This window comes from Loxodonta africana, chromosome 4 (assembly GCF_030014295.1).
Source record: "Loxodonta africana isolate mLoxAfr1 chromosome 4, mLoxAfr1.hap2, whole genome shotgun sequence".
Classification (NCBI taxonomy): Eukaryota; Metazoa; Chordata; class Mammalia; order Proboscidea; family Elephantidae; genus Loxodonta; species Loxodonta africana.
In genome coordinates, this window is record NC_087345.1 from 98,469,997 (window position 1) to 98,491,422 (window position 21,426).

A 21,426-nucleotide genomic window follows, 5' to 3' on the forward strand; every position below is an offset into this window, starting at 1 on the left:
TCCTTCCTTTCTTCCATCTCCCTTTTTTTATCAAGTGCCTTTTGAGTGAGTCCATAATATCTGTAAATTGCAATGTTAGTACATTTTTTTTTTCCTTTTAAGTCCTGGATTTTTTTTAACTTATTGGAAGCATAATTGAAACTTATATAAACAGGGCAGAATATGGTAGATGGTAGTGAGTGATCAGGAAATTTATATTCGCATCTATATAAATTTAAGGAGATTCAAAGAGTCAATGGTCTACTAGACTACTTATGCCTTCAGCTCTAAGGTGGACTCAGACAGAAACCAGAAGGCCACTTGGCCAAAGCAATATATTATACTAGGAAGTATACTAGTTGGGAGTATTAGATGGAATAAGATAAAAATAGTCCATACATAAGAAAATGCACGATACATTATTGCAGAGGTGCTATAAATTAAATTTTTATAGATATCTGGAGGAGGTCCTACAGCTAATGAGAGGCAGATTTGGAAGCTGTCAATGCTTTCGGACTCTAAGCTCAGTGCTTTCTCTACTATGGCAAACCACCCCACTGGAAATAAAAAACAAAACACATCAATTTTTAGATGATACATCAATAACATTCAATTTAATGTATTCAAATACATATTTTTTAAAAAACTAGAATCTATTTTAAATTATCATCCATTAAAAAGATAATACACTCTAGGAAGCATCTTGAAACTAACACTCAGGATATATCAGCAAAAAAAAAAAAAAAAGATTATTATTTTTTTCTAAGCATCACAGAATGTCTTATAAAAGCCTCTCTTTGCCTCTAGAAATGAGAAAAACAATCTGCTCTCCTGTGAAATTTCCTATAAATTCAGAATACAATGGTGTTTCCTTTTCCTTCAGCAGTGGTAGCCTTTGTTCTGGTGACTTATAATACCTCAGGAGGGGTAAAACCAAAATTGCCTCATGAAAGCAATAAGAAAATTCTTAGCATACGGGTGGATATATAATGAGCAAGATAAAGTGCCAAGAAATAGTAATGTCTTATTCTGATCCACTCAAAAGAACACTCCTAAGACCCAAAAGCATTCACACCAGAAGATTACACAAGTAACACTGGTTAGAGATGAGCTATTGTATAAACACTCTGTTGCTAAGCAGGGCGGAAATACTGTTTACATGAAAATGGGATGATCTCTGGTGAATACTGAAAGAAAACGATAATTTCCATAACCAGAAAAAGCATTTTTTACATCATTCCATTTCAACTGTTATAAAACCCTGAGTTGCTTTGGCAATTGCTTTCCCTGTTTTGCTGGCTTTATATCATTCTCATCTCTACAGCTTTCCACTTACTAAATGGCAGGATTTTTTTTGTTAATATTGTTTTGGTTTTTCTGTCCTTTTTTTTTCTCACTCTGAAGCCTTGGCAGAAAACACAACCATGTTGTATGTTTCTAGAGACCCACCTTGCAATGCTCAAAAGATGAATTTTTGGTGCCCCCATGATAACAGACCAACTGGTTTTCCTTCCCACCCCCAGTTGAAACGCTGAAAATATGATCAGAGAAGGTGTTATTAATAGCAATTTTATAAACTACGCACTCCTCTGTTTCTGAAGCCTGTCTCTGCAGAGTGTTTGTTATACTGAGAACAAAGCAAACAAACAGTGGCTTCAGTGAGAGGAAGGGAATACAAAGACACTCACCTGCATCACAATGAGGAGGTCAAAGACCAAGATGAAAGAAGCCAGGAATGCTCTGGAAACTTCATCACTGGGCAAAAATCCCCGATTCAGCTTGTCCCAGCTGATCCAGTCAGTTGTGATGACAAGTACAACTACAGAAGTCAGAGTGAACAGAACCGTCCTGCAAGAAACAAGACACTCATGTAAGAACATTAGAACTCTGTAGGTAGTGGACAGTGCATGTTATCTGTGCTGTAGTAAATGTCTACCTCTTGCCAGGTATCCTAAGACATATTCACCAGATAGACAATGAGAAAAGAAGTACATTAAGTGCTTTCTTTCAAAAGTAATTAGAAAATAGTATGATAGCATTTCTTCCAAGATTTTCCCTGAAGAACATGAAGAAAATGACTATGGAACAAATAATTAACAACAAAAACAGTACAAATGACCTTGTTTAGTGTAGTATGTATCACAAAGAAAATACTGGTGTGTCGCTCTCATTACAAGCGTTTTGTTTAACTGATGGTCATGGACATGCATATGTAAGAGCAAAAGGCTGAATGGCGAGGAAGTCCATGGAACCCATTATCCTCCTACAGAAGAGAGGGCTAGATCAAGCTCATCACAATTCCCATGGCCTGTCGAGCTCCATAGAGTCACTTTCTCTGAACATCCACAGTGTAGCCTCTTCTCCTCAGGGGGCACACATTGTAGGTGCCCTGTGGACTAGTGGCCTCTTACCACGTCTGAGCTTCCTTTCCTTGGTGTAAGTTACTAGGCACTTGGGATTTTATGTGTCTCTGTAAATCTTGGATAATTATATACAGGTGGAATTCAAGGAGTGCTTGTTGAAATTTGTAACAATTATCACTTAAGCTTTTTGTAAAAAATCAAGGAAGTACTTAAATTAGTCCTTCACATTAACGTTCAAAGTAGATCTGAAATGTCGGTGGTGGAAACGTAATTTGTCAGAGAATTGTCCATAACATAGTTAAGCCTCTCCTTCTCTGCTTTCAGAGCTATATTGGTATTTGGATATTGTTTGATTTATAGAAAGGAAAAAAGTAGAACAATTATATTAAAATAAATTTCACCTAAAGGAAGAAAAAGGAGAGAAAAAGAAGGCAAAAGAAAGGAAAAAAAAAAAAAAGAAAACACGGAAACATTACACCTTAGAAGAATGCATACCCACTCTGGCAATTAAAAAAAGGTTTTTGATTTATAATTTGTCACTTAAAAAATTATATTAATTATCTTAGAATCCTCATTTTAATTGTACAGAGTATAAATTTCTAAACCAATATTTTGAGTTTCCATTTCATTAACTTCTGATTTGCAGCAGGCTATATTTTGATATAATGGATATAATGAAATCCTGCTTAGATTTTCTTCCCTATAATCAGAAAAGAGTTATTATTTAAATTTTTTTGGAAAATGAAGACCTGTATTAAAACTCATTCATTTTATTTTAAAATTGCAAACTTCTCAAAAGAAGATAACTCAGGACCCTCAAAATAAAATTACTAAGTTGCCTACTGCTACCATTTAGAATACCTTTGATCATTTACAAAAAATTAAATAGAGTTGGGAGAATTCCCAAATAAGTATTATGATTCAATAGAAAAAAATTGCAAATTCTATATAATCAAGCATAAGAACAGTGGAATTTTAAACACATTTTTCTCCAGGTTAAGTCAATTTTGTTTTGTTTTGTTTTGTGCATGTATGTGTACACACATGTACATTTTGTCTGAGAAACTAAATAAATCTGAATGAAATCACCACAATTTCTTTTGTCAATAAGGAGAATAAAAACCTCCGTAAAGAACAGGTAAATGTTGACTATTCTTCAAAACTCCTTTAGGTAACAAGGGTATAGCCTCATCACTTTGGGTTTCGCAAATGTGTTTCCCACAAGGATGCTATGTATATATACCCTTCCTTGGGTAGGGTAGATACACAGCTGGATGCACTGGTATCGCCATGTAGGTTGATGAACAACTGGGGTCCCAGTTCTCTCAAGTTCCCCCTTCCTTGCCTCCCAGCCCCCTCCACAGAACCCCCCACATTCCTAATACACAGTTAACTCCTGGGGCTGCAGGAGTACCAAACACCTTGCCCCAGCTCTATGGCAGCATTCATTCTATCAGTCAGAGCCTGTGATCTTCAGGCTAATTTTCTAATATCACTCCTGCACCTCCCCCAAGAGATACCTGGATCCTCCCTTTGTGACAATGGTTGATTACGTAAGAATCACTAGTCCATTGTTACTTCACTGATCTAAATATGCAAACTAACACTATAAAATCAGACACTCATTCAGAGGTGCATTTTTAGGTGTTAAAATCTGAAACCTCATTTATTACAAGATTTGTAAAGGAGTGGTTCATGGTAATATTCTCATTGTGAAGAAACTCATTAAAATTAATCATTAAAACTTTTTGTTATAATTTGGCACATACGCTGGTAATTAGAATTTATCAAGAATGGTTTTTGTGTGCAAGCTTCCTGAGACCAAATCTGCACTGATTCACCTCTTGGATGTTTGCTTTATTTGATGTATTTCATTTATCCAACATACAAATGCTCTAAGGTGTTTCCCTGGCTTTATTATGTTCTTCCGTTTTGACAAAGAGTATTGCTACAGACCTCAAGAAAAAGTTACCAGTAGCATTTTATTACACCAAAGGGAAATTAAAGGAGGTATTCTGCCTGATATTTAATATTTAATACTACAAAAAGAATAAAAATGGCAATCATTAAATATGAATGCATACAGCTCAAAGTAAAAGCCCTAAAAATAAAGTCTCAAGAGAATGGAAGAAAGAAAAGGAAAAAGAGGACTAAAATACATGAATTGGTCGTATCACCTCCGAAATTATGCTCAGTGCCTTATCTAGATAGAGTTGCAAAAGCCAATAGACTGCATTTGGCTTTTCTTAGCCATTTCTTGAAAACTTGATAGGCTTCACCATGCTATGATAATTCAGTCAAAACCATCAGTTTAAAAGAGCCATTATTCAGTTAGCTGGGTTATACAAACACAATTACTTTTATGTAAAACTGCTATGAAGGAAATACTAATAGTAGCACATTACTGTTACAGCTACATGGCCCTTACAATATGCCTGACACTGTATAAGTGCTTTACACAAATGCGCTTGTATAATTCTTACCACAACCCTATTATCACCACTCCAAATTTACAACGTAGAAACTGAGGCACAGAAAGGGTAAATAACCTGTTCAGTGTCACAGATCTTATAAGTGATATAAAATACATGCTATAAATGACCTAAGGTGATTCCTATGCAGGTCAGCTCATTCCAGTCTGTGCTCATAACCATTGCACACACTGCCCCTCATAGGAGGTACTTGAATATAAGTCTTCTGTCACTATATTTGTAGTGAAGAGTTCGTTTATGTTCATTTTTCACTATACGTACAATACTGAAAAACTATCACCCCAAAGTACTTTACATTGAAAAGTAAAACAGACAGGGAATTACAGAGAACAGATAAAAGCAAGTTTTCATGGCAGCAAAAATGGACCTTCAGGGATGCTGCCATTGATGCAAAATCCTTCAGTTTTTATTTAACCAATATGGTTGAAAAGATGTTTATGTTGGACCATGATTCTCGGGGATTTCCAGCTTCCCTTTTTAAGTAGCATCCAATTAAACTATTATCTGGATTATTTTCCTTTCAAGCTGCAGGGAGAGCCAGCATGACATACTGGCTCATCAATTCTAGTCTCCTCTGGTTTCTTTCCAGTCAAATGGAAAGAACTCATTCATAATTATCAGCTTGAGCGGTTAGTATTTCCTTTTCATGTTTTCAAATTTCCAGCAGTTTATTTCTTTTTCCTCAATTACTTCTATTACCTCTTAGATTAATAGGAATTAGAATGCGAGACAAAGAAGGGATTAACAGAGTTTTGCTAACCCAATGGTTCCCAGTCTCTGCAGTGGGTGCCTGCAGGCCACAGAATTGTTGCTAAGGATGTATGAATTCTTATGTGCACCAAGAGTCATTGGTAAACTGCTCAAATCAAGTGGCTCCAGAGAGTTTAGGGAGCTTTCATGTGTCACACAGCCTGGTGAGAAGTTAGATCTACTGGCTTCAAGTGAGGATGCATTCCATAGCAAATCAGTTTTTCTCTTCAGCTAAAACCTTGCAGAAAATCTTTAAAAAATTTAATATTATCTGTTGGAAACATACTGATTTTATAGCCTAGTCAAATATCTACTATGTATCATGATTAGAGACAGAGTAGCAGATGTATATAAATCCAGGTAATCCCAAAGCTTGGTTTAATACATAGTCTTAACCGTCACTTCATACTAACTTCTAGATTTTTTTTAAATTATGAACTTCTATTTAAGTAACTACATTTGTTGATACTGTTTTATTCTTCCATTCATAACCATTTTAAGATTGATTTACCGAGTAGTCCACCACCCATCTTGGAAACCCTGGCAGTGTAGTGGTTAAGTGCTATGGCTGCTAACCAAGAGGTCAGCAGTTCGAATCTGCCAGGTGCTCCTTGGAAACTCTATCGGGCAGTTCTACTCTGTCCTATACAGTCGCTATGAGTCAGAATCGACTCGACAGCAGTGGGTTTGGTTTTGGTTTTTCTTCCACCACCCATCTGTCAGTTTGTTATACTGTGGTGGCTTGTGTGTTGCTACTTGCTGGAAGCTATGCCACTGTTACTTCAAATACCAGTAGAGTCATCCATGGTGGACAGGTTTCTGTGGAGGTTTCAGATGAAGACACACTAAAAAGAAAAGCCTGGTGATCTACTTCCAAAAATTAGCCAGTGAAAAAGCTATGTATCATAACAATCATGAAGATGGCACAGGATCGGGAAACGTTTAGTTCTGTTATACAGAAAGTCACCATGAGTTGGAGCCAACTCAATGGCATCTAACAACAACAGTAACAACAATGAGAAGTCAAATAGCCTGAAAGGAGGCAGTAAATCAGGTGAAAGAAGAATTGGCATTAGGTTTGGATTACCCACAAAAGGCTGAATCATTTGGGGTTAACTATCAAACAATTTCATTCTGATTAAAACTCCACAATAGAAATCACCAAACTATACATTATAAGTTGAATCAAATGAAACTGTCAAAATTTTACCATTTTTGTCCTACCCAAAAAGCAATTTCATGTGATTCAACATAATAAATATGTTTTTGTGTGTTTTAACATATTAACTATTATTCATATTCCAAAATGTTCATTATCTTTGATTACAGTCATGAATACCATATTCCTTTCTGATCATGCTGAAAAATGACATTGTAAAGTCTTAGAGAAAGTAAAACTCAGTTTTATTTCTTGCTACAGTTCTCATGGTAAAATGTTGGAACTTCACCAAAACAAGTCAGATCATATTTCATATATTTCTCATAAAAAATAAAAATCTGTGAATCTTATTAAAAATGAATGTGTTGAGATAGCAAATTTAATTTTACAATAAAATTGTGATATAGTCTCATATTTCAAAGTGCTAAATACATAAAATGAAATGTGACATGGCAATGGAATTTAAAATGATTTAATATCACAATTTTTAAACATGTTAAGTGGAAAAAAAAATAAAACAAGCATGCATAAGCAGAAGAATGCTTTCCTTCAATATTCATTGCAAAGTCAAGGGCCAGTTCAAATATCCAGGTCTCCTCTGAACACTAAGCACCAGCACACTGAAGTCACAGATGGCCATGAGAGAATGCCAACAGTTTTCATTTTGCTTGTTTTAATTATCAAAGTTGCCATTCCAAATCTGTAAGAAAAACAATCACCACTCTAGTCCTCAAGCCAGTTCATCCTAAAATACATGAGTTTATGCAGACCCTTCGCCCAGCTGGTGGTGTCAAAGTTGCTCCTTAGGAAGTCCAGAAGGATATGGTCTCTTACTTTTGAGATCAGGAAGTACCAAGGGATTACAAAGGTTATGTTTGCCAAGTGACATAGCGGAAGAGCACAGCTTCTCCATATGGCTTTCATTAAGTAAATGCCACTGCCAGCTCTCAACCAACCTGAATAATTCACTACGATAGGATCCCTGAGAAAGGAGATACAGTTATTAACTCATCTTGTTTGTGGCTCCACTGGGACATGAAGTTTTTAAAGAAAATTATTAAACTCTAATGTTGTCTTTTGGAAACCCTGGTGGCGTAGTGGTTAAGTGCTACAGCTGCTAGCCAAGGGGTCCACAGTTCAGATCTGCCAGGTGCTCCTTGGAAACTCTATCGGGCAGTTCTACTCTGTCCTATAGGGTCACTATGAGTCGGAATCAATTCAATGGCAGTGGTTTTTTTTGGTAATGTTGTCTATTAAACTATACATTTATGTGTTATTTATCTTTATATCTCTCCTTTGCTCCACCAAGAAAGTGCCTGGAACACAGCAGGAGTTCAAAAAGCACTGAACAAATTGAAATGAAGAAATAACTTGGTTCCTCTTGTTCCTAAAAAAAAAGGAAAAAAAATATTTTTCTAGAAGTCCATAAAATAGATGGCTGAGAAAGATACCTTTGGGTCAGCACATTTCATCTGTGTCATAGATTGAATTACGTACCCCCAAAAATGTATATATCAGTTTGGCTGGGCCATAATTCCCAGTATTGTGTGGTTGTCCTCCATTTTGTGATTGTAATTTTATGTTAAAGAAGATTAGAGTGGGATTGTAACACCCTTACTAAGGTCACATCCCTGATTCAATGTAAAGGAAGTTTCTCTGGGGTGTGGCCTGCACCACCTTTTATCTTACAAGAGATAAAAGGAAAGGGAAGCAAGTAGAGAGCTGGGGACCTCATACCACCAAGAAAGCAGTGCCAGGAGCAGAGCACATCCTTTTGGACCTGAGATTCCTGCTCTGAGATGCTCCCAGGCCAAGGGAAGACTGATGACAAAGACCTTCCTCCAGAGCTGACAGAGAGAAAAAGCCTTCCCCTGGAGCTGGCTCCCTGAATTTGGACTTCTAGCTTACTGGACTGTGAGAGAATAAACGTCTCTTTGTTAAAGCCACCCACATATGGTATTTCTGTTACAGCAGCACTAGATGACTAAGACAGCCTAGAAGATTGTCATCTATGTGAACAGTGCCCCAGGCATCTTAATCTATGAAAACGATGCCCCCTGGAGTTATGCAGTGCCCAAGCACTGCAACCTTAGGTGGGGACCTGGTCATTGGCAATCTTGATACATGATAAAGAAAATGACCATACTTCTTTTGGTGACTTGAATTCCTCTACCTACATCTGACCGACCTTTTTTTATGCAGAGGCAATTAAAAGTAGCTAACTGGTATACAGCATAGTTGGTCTTGATCAGGAGAAACCATTTTAATCTCTTTGTGTTTCCCAGTTTTAAGCATTGTTATGGATTGAATTGTGTCCCCACAAAAGACATACTGAAGTCCTAGCTCCTGGTACCTGTGAACATGACCTTTTTTTTAAGAAGTAGTTACTTTGAAGATGTTATCAGTTAACATGAGGTCATACTGGAGTAGGGTGGGTCCTGGTCCAATCTGAGTGTTGTCATTACAAAAAAGAAAAAGAGATACAAAGAGACAGAGAGAGGGCAGCCAGGTAAAGCTACATCTGCAAGCCAAGGAATGTCTAAGTCTACCAGAAACTGGGAGAGACAGAAAAGGATCTTCTCATAGAAACATCAGGGGGAGTATGGCCCAACAACATGTTGATTTGGACTTGTGGCAATAGACTTCTGTTGTTTAAAGACACCTACTTTGTAGCACTTTGTTATGGCAGCGCTAGGAAACTAATACAGGTATGGAGTTAAAAACATGTGATAGGAGAAACAATACCTAGAGGACTGTAAGGTCCTTAGGATATAGACTGTGTCATTCGTTAATAAATGTCATTGGAGAATGACTGACACATAAGTGCTCAATAAATCACTGAAGTAATAAATGAACCTATTTACCCTCCTTACCCTTTATCAAGCTCAGGTGCTCCATTGCCATTGATAGTGCTTCCTCCAGTGTTCACAGAGCTAAGAAAGAGGCCCGTGCAGGACAAAATTAGGTTGGATGGCCCTAATGAGCATGTTAATACTATATGTCTTTTAAACTCACCAGCCCAGTTTTTCTTCCTAACGGATTACCACGTACATACTAAATAATTCACCAATTCAACAGATGGAAATTAACGAGATGTTCTCTATCGACCTTTACCCCAGGTAAAAAATATTACTACAAATTCAGTAATAAAAGTGGTAATAAATACAGGGCTATAGATAAATGCCCATTAACTACAGATAATGCCAGCAAGAAGCATACACGTTATTGTTTATTTACAAAAATAAAATGATAGTTATGATACCCTTGATATTTAAAAAAGCAAAGTAGAATTATTAAGCAAAGTATTCCATCTTTGTCTGTAGTTTAATTTGCTTTCAACAAACAAACAAATGAAAAACAATATAGATTCATACAGGATCATATTGGGGGGAAGGTCCTCTGGGTGGCACAAATGGTTTGCACTCAACTATTAAAGCTGGTGGTTCAAACCCACCCAGTGGCACCATGGAAGAAAGGCCTGGTGATCTATTTCTGTAAAGATTACAGCCAAGAAAAACCTATGGAGCAATTCTACTCTGTAACATATGGGGTCACTATGAGTTGGAATTGACTTGATGGCAATGGGTTTTGTTTGTTTGTTGTCAAGGGAGGGGGTTAGGTACAGAGGATGAGCAGGACAAAAAAAAAGTACGTTTTATTTGATTGGAAAAATAGACTGAATTTATATACGGTAAAAATAAAGGTACAGGTAGAATTTTGTTACTTTGTTGAAACCAAAGGCCAAGGGCATGTTTTGGGTACTATCTCAAACATCTGTTAAAAGGCATATATATTAGGATACTGTCCATCAAGAAAAATGTTTCAGGAATTCTTTTTTTTTTATATCTGGGAGGGAAAATATTTTCAATAACCATAATGTTGTTGTTGTTAGTTGCCATTGAGTCAATTCTGTCTCAAGAAGACCCTATGTGTGTAGGGTAGAACTGCTCCATAAGGTGTTCAAGGCTGTGATCTTTCAGAAGCAGATCATCAGGCCTGTCTTCTGAGGCACCTCCAGGTGGATTCAATCTCCAACCTTTGGGCTTGTCATCAAGTGGTTAACCATTTGTGCCACCCAGGGACCCCTCAATGACCATATGCGTATAATATAATGGGGAAGAAAGTAGATATTATGAACATGCAATACTTTTCTGTTGTGAAAGAAGATTATAAAATAGACAACAGGAACAGAGAAAATCCCTAATGTTACATAAATATATTTAAAGAAGGCAATATCACAGTGGGAAATCAAAAAATCAGTATTATATTCATAAAGGAAATACTTCATTCTTAAATTCAAAGGGAAAAGATAAAAAAATAAGTAGCTAAGTCTTTATTACTGTAGATATATGTTCAGTTTCTCTTGGGAACTTGTGAAGATTCCTTGAATTTTTAAAAAAATAATTCAGTACACACCGGGGCGGGGGGCGGGGTGGGGAGGAGAACTTCTCTCAAAAATAGAAGAATATTCGAGCACTAGTAATCAGGGACCAATTCTTAAGTTTGATTTAATTAAGACCTGATTGTTGGCATTTTAAAGGTACATCATCAATCTTGTTTAGTAAGCCCAATGGAGTATGTTGAAGCCATATAAAAGTATAATTTCATCAGTAATTTAGAAAGTCCCTTGATAGAAAAAGTTATATCAGGTCATGTACAAGATTGGAAAAAAATATTGTTTTCTCACTGAGAAAGTCATTTGTCATGCATGCAAGGGCACAGGAAATTCAAGAAACATTTATTGAGCAACTTCCATGCCAAAGGCACAGAGCTAAAGTATAGAGACATAGGAATGATTTCTAGACTTAAGGAACTTGCAATCAGCTGAAAATGACAATGTATGTATAGTCATATCCAAAGTTAAGTAAAAACCATGATGCTATATAAAAGTGTCCATGAATGTCTAATTAATTTTTACTCAGTTATGAAGGTTAGCTGGGAAGTTTAATGAAATTAGAGATCTAAGAGATAAACAGGTTTCTACAGTACATGAATATTCCAGGCAGAAAGATAAATTGGAAAGAAATTAATAGAAATGGTAGTGGGTGGTTAGTAAAGGCTGACAAGAAAGCAACAGATGTTTCCGAAGTTTCTAGATTGTATGACTAAAAGGATTGTGAGGCAAATAACTGAAGTAGGAAATATGACAGAAAGCCAGAACGATATAAGAATTCTGTTTTGGACTCTGGTGAGTTTGGAGGGCTGGAAGGACATCTATACAAGAATTAACAATAGTCAGCAAGAGATTGCAGTCTGGTCCAAGGAAAGGTTAGGTCCTGAATTTTGAGTCATTCAGATACAAGTAATTGTTAAAGCCATGGTGCAATTTTTTTTTTTCCCGTTAAAAGTAAAAATGAATAGAATCTTGAAAAGTACCCTTTTTTATGGGTTATCCAGAGAAGAATGAAGACCGATAGGGTGTGGTCAGAGATATATGAAGAGATCCAGAAGACAATAGTATTGTAGAAGCCAGAGAAAAAGAGAATTTCAGGAATGAATTGGTGGTCAACGGCTCCAAACAGTACATAGAGTTTGTATGGGATAAAGATACAGGATGGGCCCCTGTTGAGGATACTTCTTCCTTCAAAACAGGATTGCTTTGACAATTGCAAAATTGGATGTAAATACAGTTTCAAATATTTTAACTGTAAACTAAGATATGGGCCTAATTTGTGTCCTGCTCCCAGGATCTCTACTGGTAAGGATGAAGAGAAAATTAATGAAATTATTTAGATAATTAAATTTAAATCATTTTGGATGTATTAGCCAGGTAAGTAGTTGACAGTTTTTATTAGAGTTTATCAAAATGGCTGAGCAGAAGCACTTAATGCTTCAATTGTCTGGTACGTTTTATGAATGGAGAGCAACCACTTCAAATTATTCCACTTTGTTGAAGCCTATTTTTCAGTAACAATCTTGACTTTGACTTGACCATGTCCTTATTAAGAGAAAGTAGTTAGCATGCATATTTTAGGGTCAACTATATATCAGCACAGGATTATAAGCTATAAGTACACAAGTAACTTATAGCATAATTAGAGGAATAAACTTTGATCTTACTAGGAAGAGAATACCAACAAGTATCAAACCATAAGCAGAAATAGAGGAAAGTATCCAAGAAAGTACCTAGAAGGAAGAGAAGGGAAGATAAAATAAAATAAAGACAAATGATCATCTCAAATAGAGTGATAAAATTGGTAGGAATCTTGAAGTTGTGTTGTTAGGCAGTAGATAAGCCTGCCCAGATAGCAGAGGAAATGGGGTACGGATTATGTAGAGAAACAAAAAAAAAAAGGTTGCATATTTATGGGTCAGTTCATATTACCAAAGGCCATGATAGCCTCCAATGAAGGCTTGCTTTGGTGCTGTAGAAAACTGATACTATTGATTTTAAGTAGGATAATATCCTTCAAAATCACTGTTTTTTCAGGCTTGAATCAGTCGTGGAGGGAGGGGAGAGCATAGATGGAGGAAGAATGGATAGTACACTACAGCAGTAATACATGCATAATACATTGGAACTAAATTGTAATGAAACAGAGAACAAATATATATTTGAAAGGAATGTTAACAAAACTTGGTAACTAAGCTTAGATGACACTTAAGGAAACAGGGAAGTCGAAAAGAAAGTTGATTTGAGAATGGAAGATGATGAGATGGATACTGAGATATCTATCTTCACGTGCTTGTCCAAAATCCACTAGGGCATTGTGATACGCAGAATTTTTAAGATGTTCTCCAATGATGCTTGCCCTTGTAAAATCTCCTCTTCTTGAGTGTGGGTATAGCCTATGAATGTGATGAAATACCACTCCCATGAGTATGTTGCCTTGTATGGCAAAAGAGAGTCTTGCGGATTTAATTAAGATTACTAATCAGTTGGCCTTGGGTTAATTAAAAGGGAGATTATACGAGTAGGGCCTAACCTAATCACAGGAGCCCCTTAAAAGCAGAGTGTTTTTATTTTGACTGGTAGCAGAAGAGGCAGTCAGAGAGATTAGAAGCATAAGAAGGAGGTTTTTGGTTGCTGAGATGGAGGGGTCGGGGGAAAGAGCATGATAGCAGCCTCTAAGGGCTAGGGGCTAAGAGTGGTCCCAGCAGACAAGCAGTGAGAAAATGGGGACTTCAGTTCTAGAGCCTCAAGGAACTGAATTCTGTCAACAATAGGAATGAACTTGGACCTCCAAGCTCCAGATGAGAATGCAACAGCCAATGTCTTGATTTCAGCCTGAGCAGAGGACCAGCCATGTCTTGCCAGACTTCCTACAGGCAGAATCGTGAGATAATAAATGAGTATTGTTTTAAGGCATTAGATTTTTTGTAATTTGTTCTGCAGCAATAGAAAAGTAATACAGTCCTAGATATTTAGGATTCTTGGGATCTTAAAAAGATTACTTATTGGAATTATTTCCAGATCAGATATAGAAATGAAATGTTTATATAGTTCTTGATATATAAGGTTCTTCAGATCGACTAAAAATCTTTACCTACCTATAATGAAAAAATAAATTTAGGTGTCAGTAGAACACGTATTCACAGGAAAATGCTCATTGAATTAGAAAACAGAAATTAGCCTTGAAAGAAAATTTGGTCCAGCTACTTGTCTTCAAGTAGATAATTACACAGTGAAGGCTGTATATACATCTTTTCTTGAAATTTAACAAGAAATAACAGTAATCTCAGAGCCCATCCAAGCATACAAAAATGCTACATAACATCTAAATGCAATTTCTCTTAGTTAAATTTAACATGAGAAGAACTCTCCATATACTTAAAAAGTGAACCTTGTAAAAAGAAGAAGAAGACTTGGTTAGCCCCGGCTCACATGAATTACTTACATGTACTTCAAAAAGTCAGTTACCCTCTCAAGCTCAGTTTCTTGATCTCTGAAATGATGATGATGATGAAGACGATACGGCTAAAATGTATTGACTATTTATAAATACATTATTATATACATGTCCTGACTTAATTCTCACACCAATTCTATAAGGTAAGTCACCAACCTCCTTTTGCTTTAAGGGACATTAGACTTAGATTAAGTCACCTGTGCAATATCACAAACCTATTAAATAAGCAGCTTAGATTTGAACCTCAATCTCTGACTCCAGCAACCGAGCTTTTAGCTACTATGCTATTCTGACTTGTCTGTTTTTGATGTTGTTGTGAGGACTGAATAAAATAATGTGTATGAAATAATGCTGAGAGGTTTTAAATATCACTTTATTATTATATTTAAAGGCAGTAATCCAGTCATTCCTTAGCTTTCGTTCTCTATATTGACCAAAAGGTATTCAAAGATAAGAAACAAACAAACCTGCTCCCATCAAGTCAGTTCTGGCCCGTGGAGAGCCTATGTGTTTCACAGTAGAACTGCGCTCCATGGGGTTTCCAACAGCTATGGCCTTTTGGATGCAGATTGCCAGGACTTTATTCTGAAGTGCCTCTGGATGGATTCGAACTGCCAGCCTTTTGGTTAACAGTCAAGCACTTATTCAAAGATAAAGCTACTACAAATTTTCTCGTTCACAAGTAGTTTGGGAAATTTTCTTTCAAATTATGACTGTTAAGTTTTTATTAGAGATGATGTCTTTGATATACAAAGCCAGATTTCTCATTAGTAATAATCTTCTCTGTTTTATTTAGTAGCATTAAATAGTAAAGGAGTCACCTTTATTTAGAGCTGAGTGTGTACTCGTGCAGACACAGAAATATCTAATTTGGCTTGATGGTGACTTGAAGGGTATCATCAATCAACTTCGTGAAATGAGATAATTTTTAAAAATTATCATCATATTATGATTTAACTTTGAGAACACTGAAAGCCTCTGGGGCACTGCCAGTCTCCGTTAGGTAGTTTCAAAAGTTTCTTATATAAATTGGATGAATTATACTTAGCAGTTTAAAGTTGTAAATTTCACTTAGGCTGCTGGCCTCATTCCTTTGAGCCTCGGCTTAGGCACTTAGCTCTCTAACATCCCCCACCTCCTTATTGAAGAATAGGGCCATATGGACACATTCTGCCTTCATTTCTAGCTCATGAATTTTATAAGGTCAAAGGCTGGTTCCTCCAATTTTTCCCTATTTTCACTGTAAGATTCATATAACCTTGTTCTGGTGCATGGATACTTCAACATTGGTGATGCCACGTAAATTTAAGTGCATGTTCATTCTCTATTGGGACTTTATCAGTCCAATAGAGAATGTTACAGCACACTGGATGGGAACTCGTCAAAAAAAAACCCAAAAAAAACAAAAATTCCATGCTTCTTTTGCTGTGTCAACAGTTCTAACTGCTGATTATGGGATATGCGGTGCTATAATATTGGTACTGGCTGGTGGGGACTCTTTGTACATATTCCCCGATGAAGAGCTGATCGGGGTCCCTTTGAGGAGAGGTGAGGAGTGTGTGTGGAGGTGAGGGAGTGGGCACTGCAACAACGGTGGTGACACCACATCAGACAAAATGGTAGTTTAACTGCAGACTCATGGGACATGAGGAGAGAGAGAAAATTGTGTGAAAAGAAAAACAAAGAAAGTTCTTTTTTTTTCATCCTTCTTTCTAGTACCTAGTTGTATGACTCTTGATCCTGAGAGGTTTTTGACTCTATCTTTTCCAATGGCCTTAATCCATGCTTTGCTTTTGCAAACAAACCATGACTAGACTCCTATGCGTGTCCATGACAAATCTCAAATTCTCAAATGTATATCCCCATTAGGGAAGCATGTCATGTTTACCTTTTCCACATATGGCCCTGTTTGTAGGCATACAATAATTAACTCTTAGAGAATGTTAAACCCTATAGCTGAAAATAGAAACTAAATAAAGTTTTTATGCAGGTTTCTGGATACTCAATGACAAACTCTTGTTTCAAGAGGAAAATCTAAGTACTTTTGCTAACCACTCCAAATTCCATTTATGTTTTAATGAAGACGTATAAAAGGAAACAAACTCATAATAGCAACAACAGTGTGCGACAGAGATTTTCATAAGTTTCCAGAAGAAGATACTGGATTTGAACAGATGTGATACATAGATAGAATAAAAGCAGAACATTCTCATCTGTGCTTGGCGAGACAAAGATAAATGCCTTAGGATGAGGCTTGATTAATGGCTATAAAACAGAAGGGGTGAGAGAGCACAGAGATGGCCCCCAGATCTCTAGCAAGTGGGACCTCTTACAGGTAGACAACAGAGATGAAAACAAATAAACTATTCAGAAAAAAATAGGTTATCTCCTAACTGCCTGTTAAACTGCTGATGGTTTTACTATGTAACTGAATATCCTACGCATGGAGAGTCAATGTTAGCCTATTTGTAGGTACACTGAGAACTCTTTAAATTCTTTAGATATCATTCGATTGAGTTAGCAACATTCTAGACCTAAAACAGGGATTCTAATTACTGAGTGGAATTGTTGTAAAACAAACAACGCTATTACTTTGAAAATGTTAATATGATTCTCCAGGGTATAAATGTACCTCCAGTAGAAAATGTTATGAACTAAAAGAATAGGCCTTGACTATTTTGTTTTACCAGCAGAAGAAATATGTGTATTTTATATTTAGACCTTTCATGTACAGTAATGGGTTTTTTCCATAATATTTTCCTTATGCAAGGCATAATGACAAGTAATTCCAAAGGTGACTAGAAGAAGGTATAGAGCATCGATGGCAGGTCAATCAAATTGCTAATTATCTCCAGGATAGCAAGACACTTTCCTAATCTAGATGGCATTAGCTTAACTTAAAGGTCCCATACCAGGCAGTAGTGCTTAAAATAATAAAATCAGAACTTATCTCAACTTTTTATAAACAACGTAAAGAATCATATTGAATAAACATGGAGATGTAACATCAGCTTTCTAAAAAATCTTTATGTTAAATGCAAAAGCAACTCTGAATTTTTTTTACCATATCAGTAACTTCCCAAAATGAAAGTGTTATCTCTTTTAAGCACAAGGTTATTTAAATTGCATTTAAGTGTAAAGTTATAGATGCCATTACTGCTCTGTGACATAGCAAAATAAAGTTCATAGCCTTATAAAAAGTACAGTTGCAATCAAAAATTATTGCACACACACACACACACAAAAAAAAATAGAGCAGGGATTAACACAAATTCTGGCCACAAGACTTTTTCCTACCTAGTGTCCATTCCTAAAGGTAATTGTTTAATTTAGAAAGGCAGCAATATTAAAAACGAACCTCTAAATACTAAATAGTCAATAGATAAGGGGTAACTTTGGTGAAGGGTAAGACAGTACACAATACTGGGGGAAGCCAGCACAGCTTGATGAAGACAAGGTCATGGAAGCTCCGTGGACACATCTAAACTCCCTGAGGGACCAAATTGCTGGGCTGAGAGCTGTGGGGACCATGGTCTCGGGGAACATCTAGCTCAACTGGCATAACATAGTATAAAGAAAATATTCTACATTCTATTTTGGTAAGTAGCATCCGGGGTCTTAAAAGCTTATGAGTAGCCATCTAAGATACTCCACTGGCATCACCCCATCTGGAGCAAGAGAGAAGGAAGAAAACCAAAGGACCACAAATATTGCAGCCTCCACCAGACCGAGTCCCAGCACAACTGGATGGTGACCAGCTACCACCACTGACTGCTCTGACAGGGATTACAATAGAGGGTCCTTGACAGAGCTGGAGAAACATGTAGAACAAAATTCTAGCTCAAAAAAAAAAAAAAAAAAAAAAAGACCAGACTTACTAGTCTGACAGAGACTGGAGAAAACCTGAGAGTATGCCCCCCAGATATGCTTTTAGCTCAGTACCGAAGTCACTCCTGAGGTTCACCCTTTAGCTAAAGATTAGACAGGCCCATAAAACAAAACGAGACTAAATTGGGCACACCAGCTCAGGCGCAAGGACGAGAAGGCAGGAGGGGACAGAAAAGCTGTTAACGGGGAAGCTAATGTTGAGAAGAAGAGTGTGTTGACATGTTGTAGGGTTGGCGATCAATTTCACAAAACAATATGTGTATTAATTGTTTAATGAGAAGTTAGTTTGCTCTGTAAACCTTCATTCATCTAAAGTACAAAAAAAATTTTTTTTAATCTCATGCAATGAAAATAGTAGTATATCATATTAATTTAACTACTTTAAAATTAAATAATATGTAAGGCAAATCATGTGAAACTTACTCTGGTGGGTAATTAGTATGAAAATTTTTGTATCTCTCAAATGACTACTTCTATACATCGGATACGTAAGGATGCTCCTTTCTCTCCCTCAAACACTTGGGTTTGTGGAAGCAACGCGAATGAACAGACTTCTTTACCTGGTTTTACGAGTGAGTAAATAAAGGATACCTGGTTACATCATAAGTCTCTGCTCCAGTTTTCTGCTTTCCTGCCAAAGGTCAGCAAGTTCCCTCTTTATTTCTAAACTACAGTTTCCGGAAGTAGGTAAATAAAGTGTACAATTGAACATATTCACATTATATAAATATATATATGTTATGTATACATATATATATGTTTATAGAAACTGAAATGCACACATTGCATAAAGTGTGTGTTGTAGAAATTGAATAATTTGTGGTACTATTTAATTTTTAGAATACTGAAAATAGTCAGCATAACTCTTTCCTCCTTATTTTTATAGACAGAGCTTATCTTTTGGGTAAAAATGCTCAGGAAAATCTCTGTAGATGTTGGTTCACACCTATATTAATCCTTACAGGTTTTTCTTTTACATAAAGCCCACATGGATTTCCTTTTAATAGCAAAAACACTGGCTGTTTACATTCCATTTCATTAAACAAGGTAATTTTCCAACTTTGAACAAAGGTCATTATCTTGTAATTCATACCCAAATCAATAGAGAATTACAATTAGATGAATTTTACAAAATGCAAGAAAAAGAAAAAGCTTTCAGAACTTCATTTGGAGGGGCTTCCTGACTTGCTTTTAACTGAGTTTGAAACTCCATTCAAAATGCTGAAACATGTAATGGTCTTTCAAAGACTCCGACTTCTCAATTTACCTGGGAAAATTACAATGGTTTTCTTTACCAGCTAAATTTCACAATACCAACAGCAGGATTTATTGAACACCAGACTACTCTCCATCCGTGTTGCTATTATTTAAATTGGACTGTTTCCTTAAGCTTCATTTTCTTTATATGACTTCTCCCCATAGCAATACTACTCATAAACACCTGCATAAATGTTTCGAGAAATAAGTATGATTCTAATAAAGCCTTTAAGTAAACGCAGTACCTAAACAGGCCAAATCCTCAATGCTTAAAAAAGTTTTCTATCTATTACGCCAAAAGTCCAGACTTTTGGTATCATGAGGACCAAAAATTTCAGATGTTTTACATTTTCCACTATAGTTTGATATTTTAGATCAAATAGCATCTAAGGTCACTTTTTGAGTTAGGGGGACCTGTGTTGGAATCTCAACTATGCTAGTTACTAATTCTGTGATAATAGCAGGTTATCCTCTAAGTGTTACTTCTTAATCTGTGCAACGGAGATGGTACCTACTCCCTCCATCATGTTGTTTACTAAATGAATGACATTATTCACACTAAGTGTCTACCACATAGGAGGTGCTTCATAAATGATCATTGTTTTGCTGATATCTTTGCTATCACTGAGAATTTTTTAAAATTATATTTTAAGATAGATCAAACATACAGTATGTCTTTTGTAATCTATATGTTCTTAATATTAAATATATAACCCACAGCTGTCGAGTTGATTCTGACTCATAGCGACCCTATAGGACAGAGTAGAACTGCCCCATTGAGTTTCTAAGAAGCGCCTGGTGGATTTGAACTGCTGACCTCTTGGTTAACAGCCGTAGCACTTAACCACTACACCACCAGGGTTTCCAATACTATATGTATATATAAAAGGGAAAACAGTGAAGGACTTGATTTATTAACTGAGATACTGGTAGAAGCAGGAATATGCTATATGAAGTCTAATGTGACACTTGTAGTTACAAACCAGCATGCATTAAAAGCAGCTCTTTGGAAAAAAAAAAAAAGTCTCCCTCTTTTTATTTGTGGAGTCTAATTGAAATGCTTAACCTCAAGATTTATGCCCATCTGCCTCTCCTCCTGCTGCCAGGATCCATGATTCACACATGGGTTTCTTGCTGTAAAACTAGTGGGGGTAGGGAGCCTGGAGGATGGATAAAAAGAAAAAAAAAAAAAAAAAACCCAATTTCTAGCCATCTCTATCTTCTAAACTTATGAGCATGAAATACATGTTGTCATGGCAAATCATGATCACAAAAGGAGCCAGATTTAAAATAATTTCACCTCTGAATGGTAAATTTTTCCACAATATCAGGTAATAAATGTTGTACACATTTTTTGTTAATTTTTGTATTTATGGTGGGATTTAATAGTAAATGATATTACTAATAGATTAAAAATAGATGACATTAGAAAATGTCCAGAACATGGAAAATTTTTTGCTACTAAAAGCCTGAAGAACGCATCGTTTAGGTATAAGTTCTTTTGAAATCACACAGTTTTTTTTACGTAACGTTAACGTGAGTCTTTAGGGGTTCCTGAGTGGTGCAAATGATTTGCTCTCTGCTGCTAACCTAAAGGCTGGCGCTTCAAAAGCCGCTAGCGATACCGCGGAAGTAAAGGTCTGGCAATCTGCTTCCATTAAGGTTACAGCCAAGGAAACCCTATGAGG

General features: G+C 36.4%; 1 protein-coding gene across 1 annotated transcript in view; it reads right to left on the reverse strand.

The window, feature by feature from the left end:
• The window catches only part of TMEM117 (transmembrane protein 117), a 556,897-nt gene that overhangs the window by 120,573 nt on the left and 414,898 nt on the right, over positions 1-21,426 (reverse strand). The window contains exon 6 of the mRNA XM_023555483.2: positions 1,668-1,827. Within this exon, the coding sequence (XP_023411251.2) occupies positions 1,668-1,827 (160 nt within the window). The remainder of the gene's footprint in view (positions 1-1,667; positions 1,828-21,426) is intronic.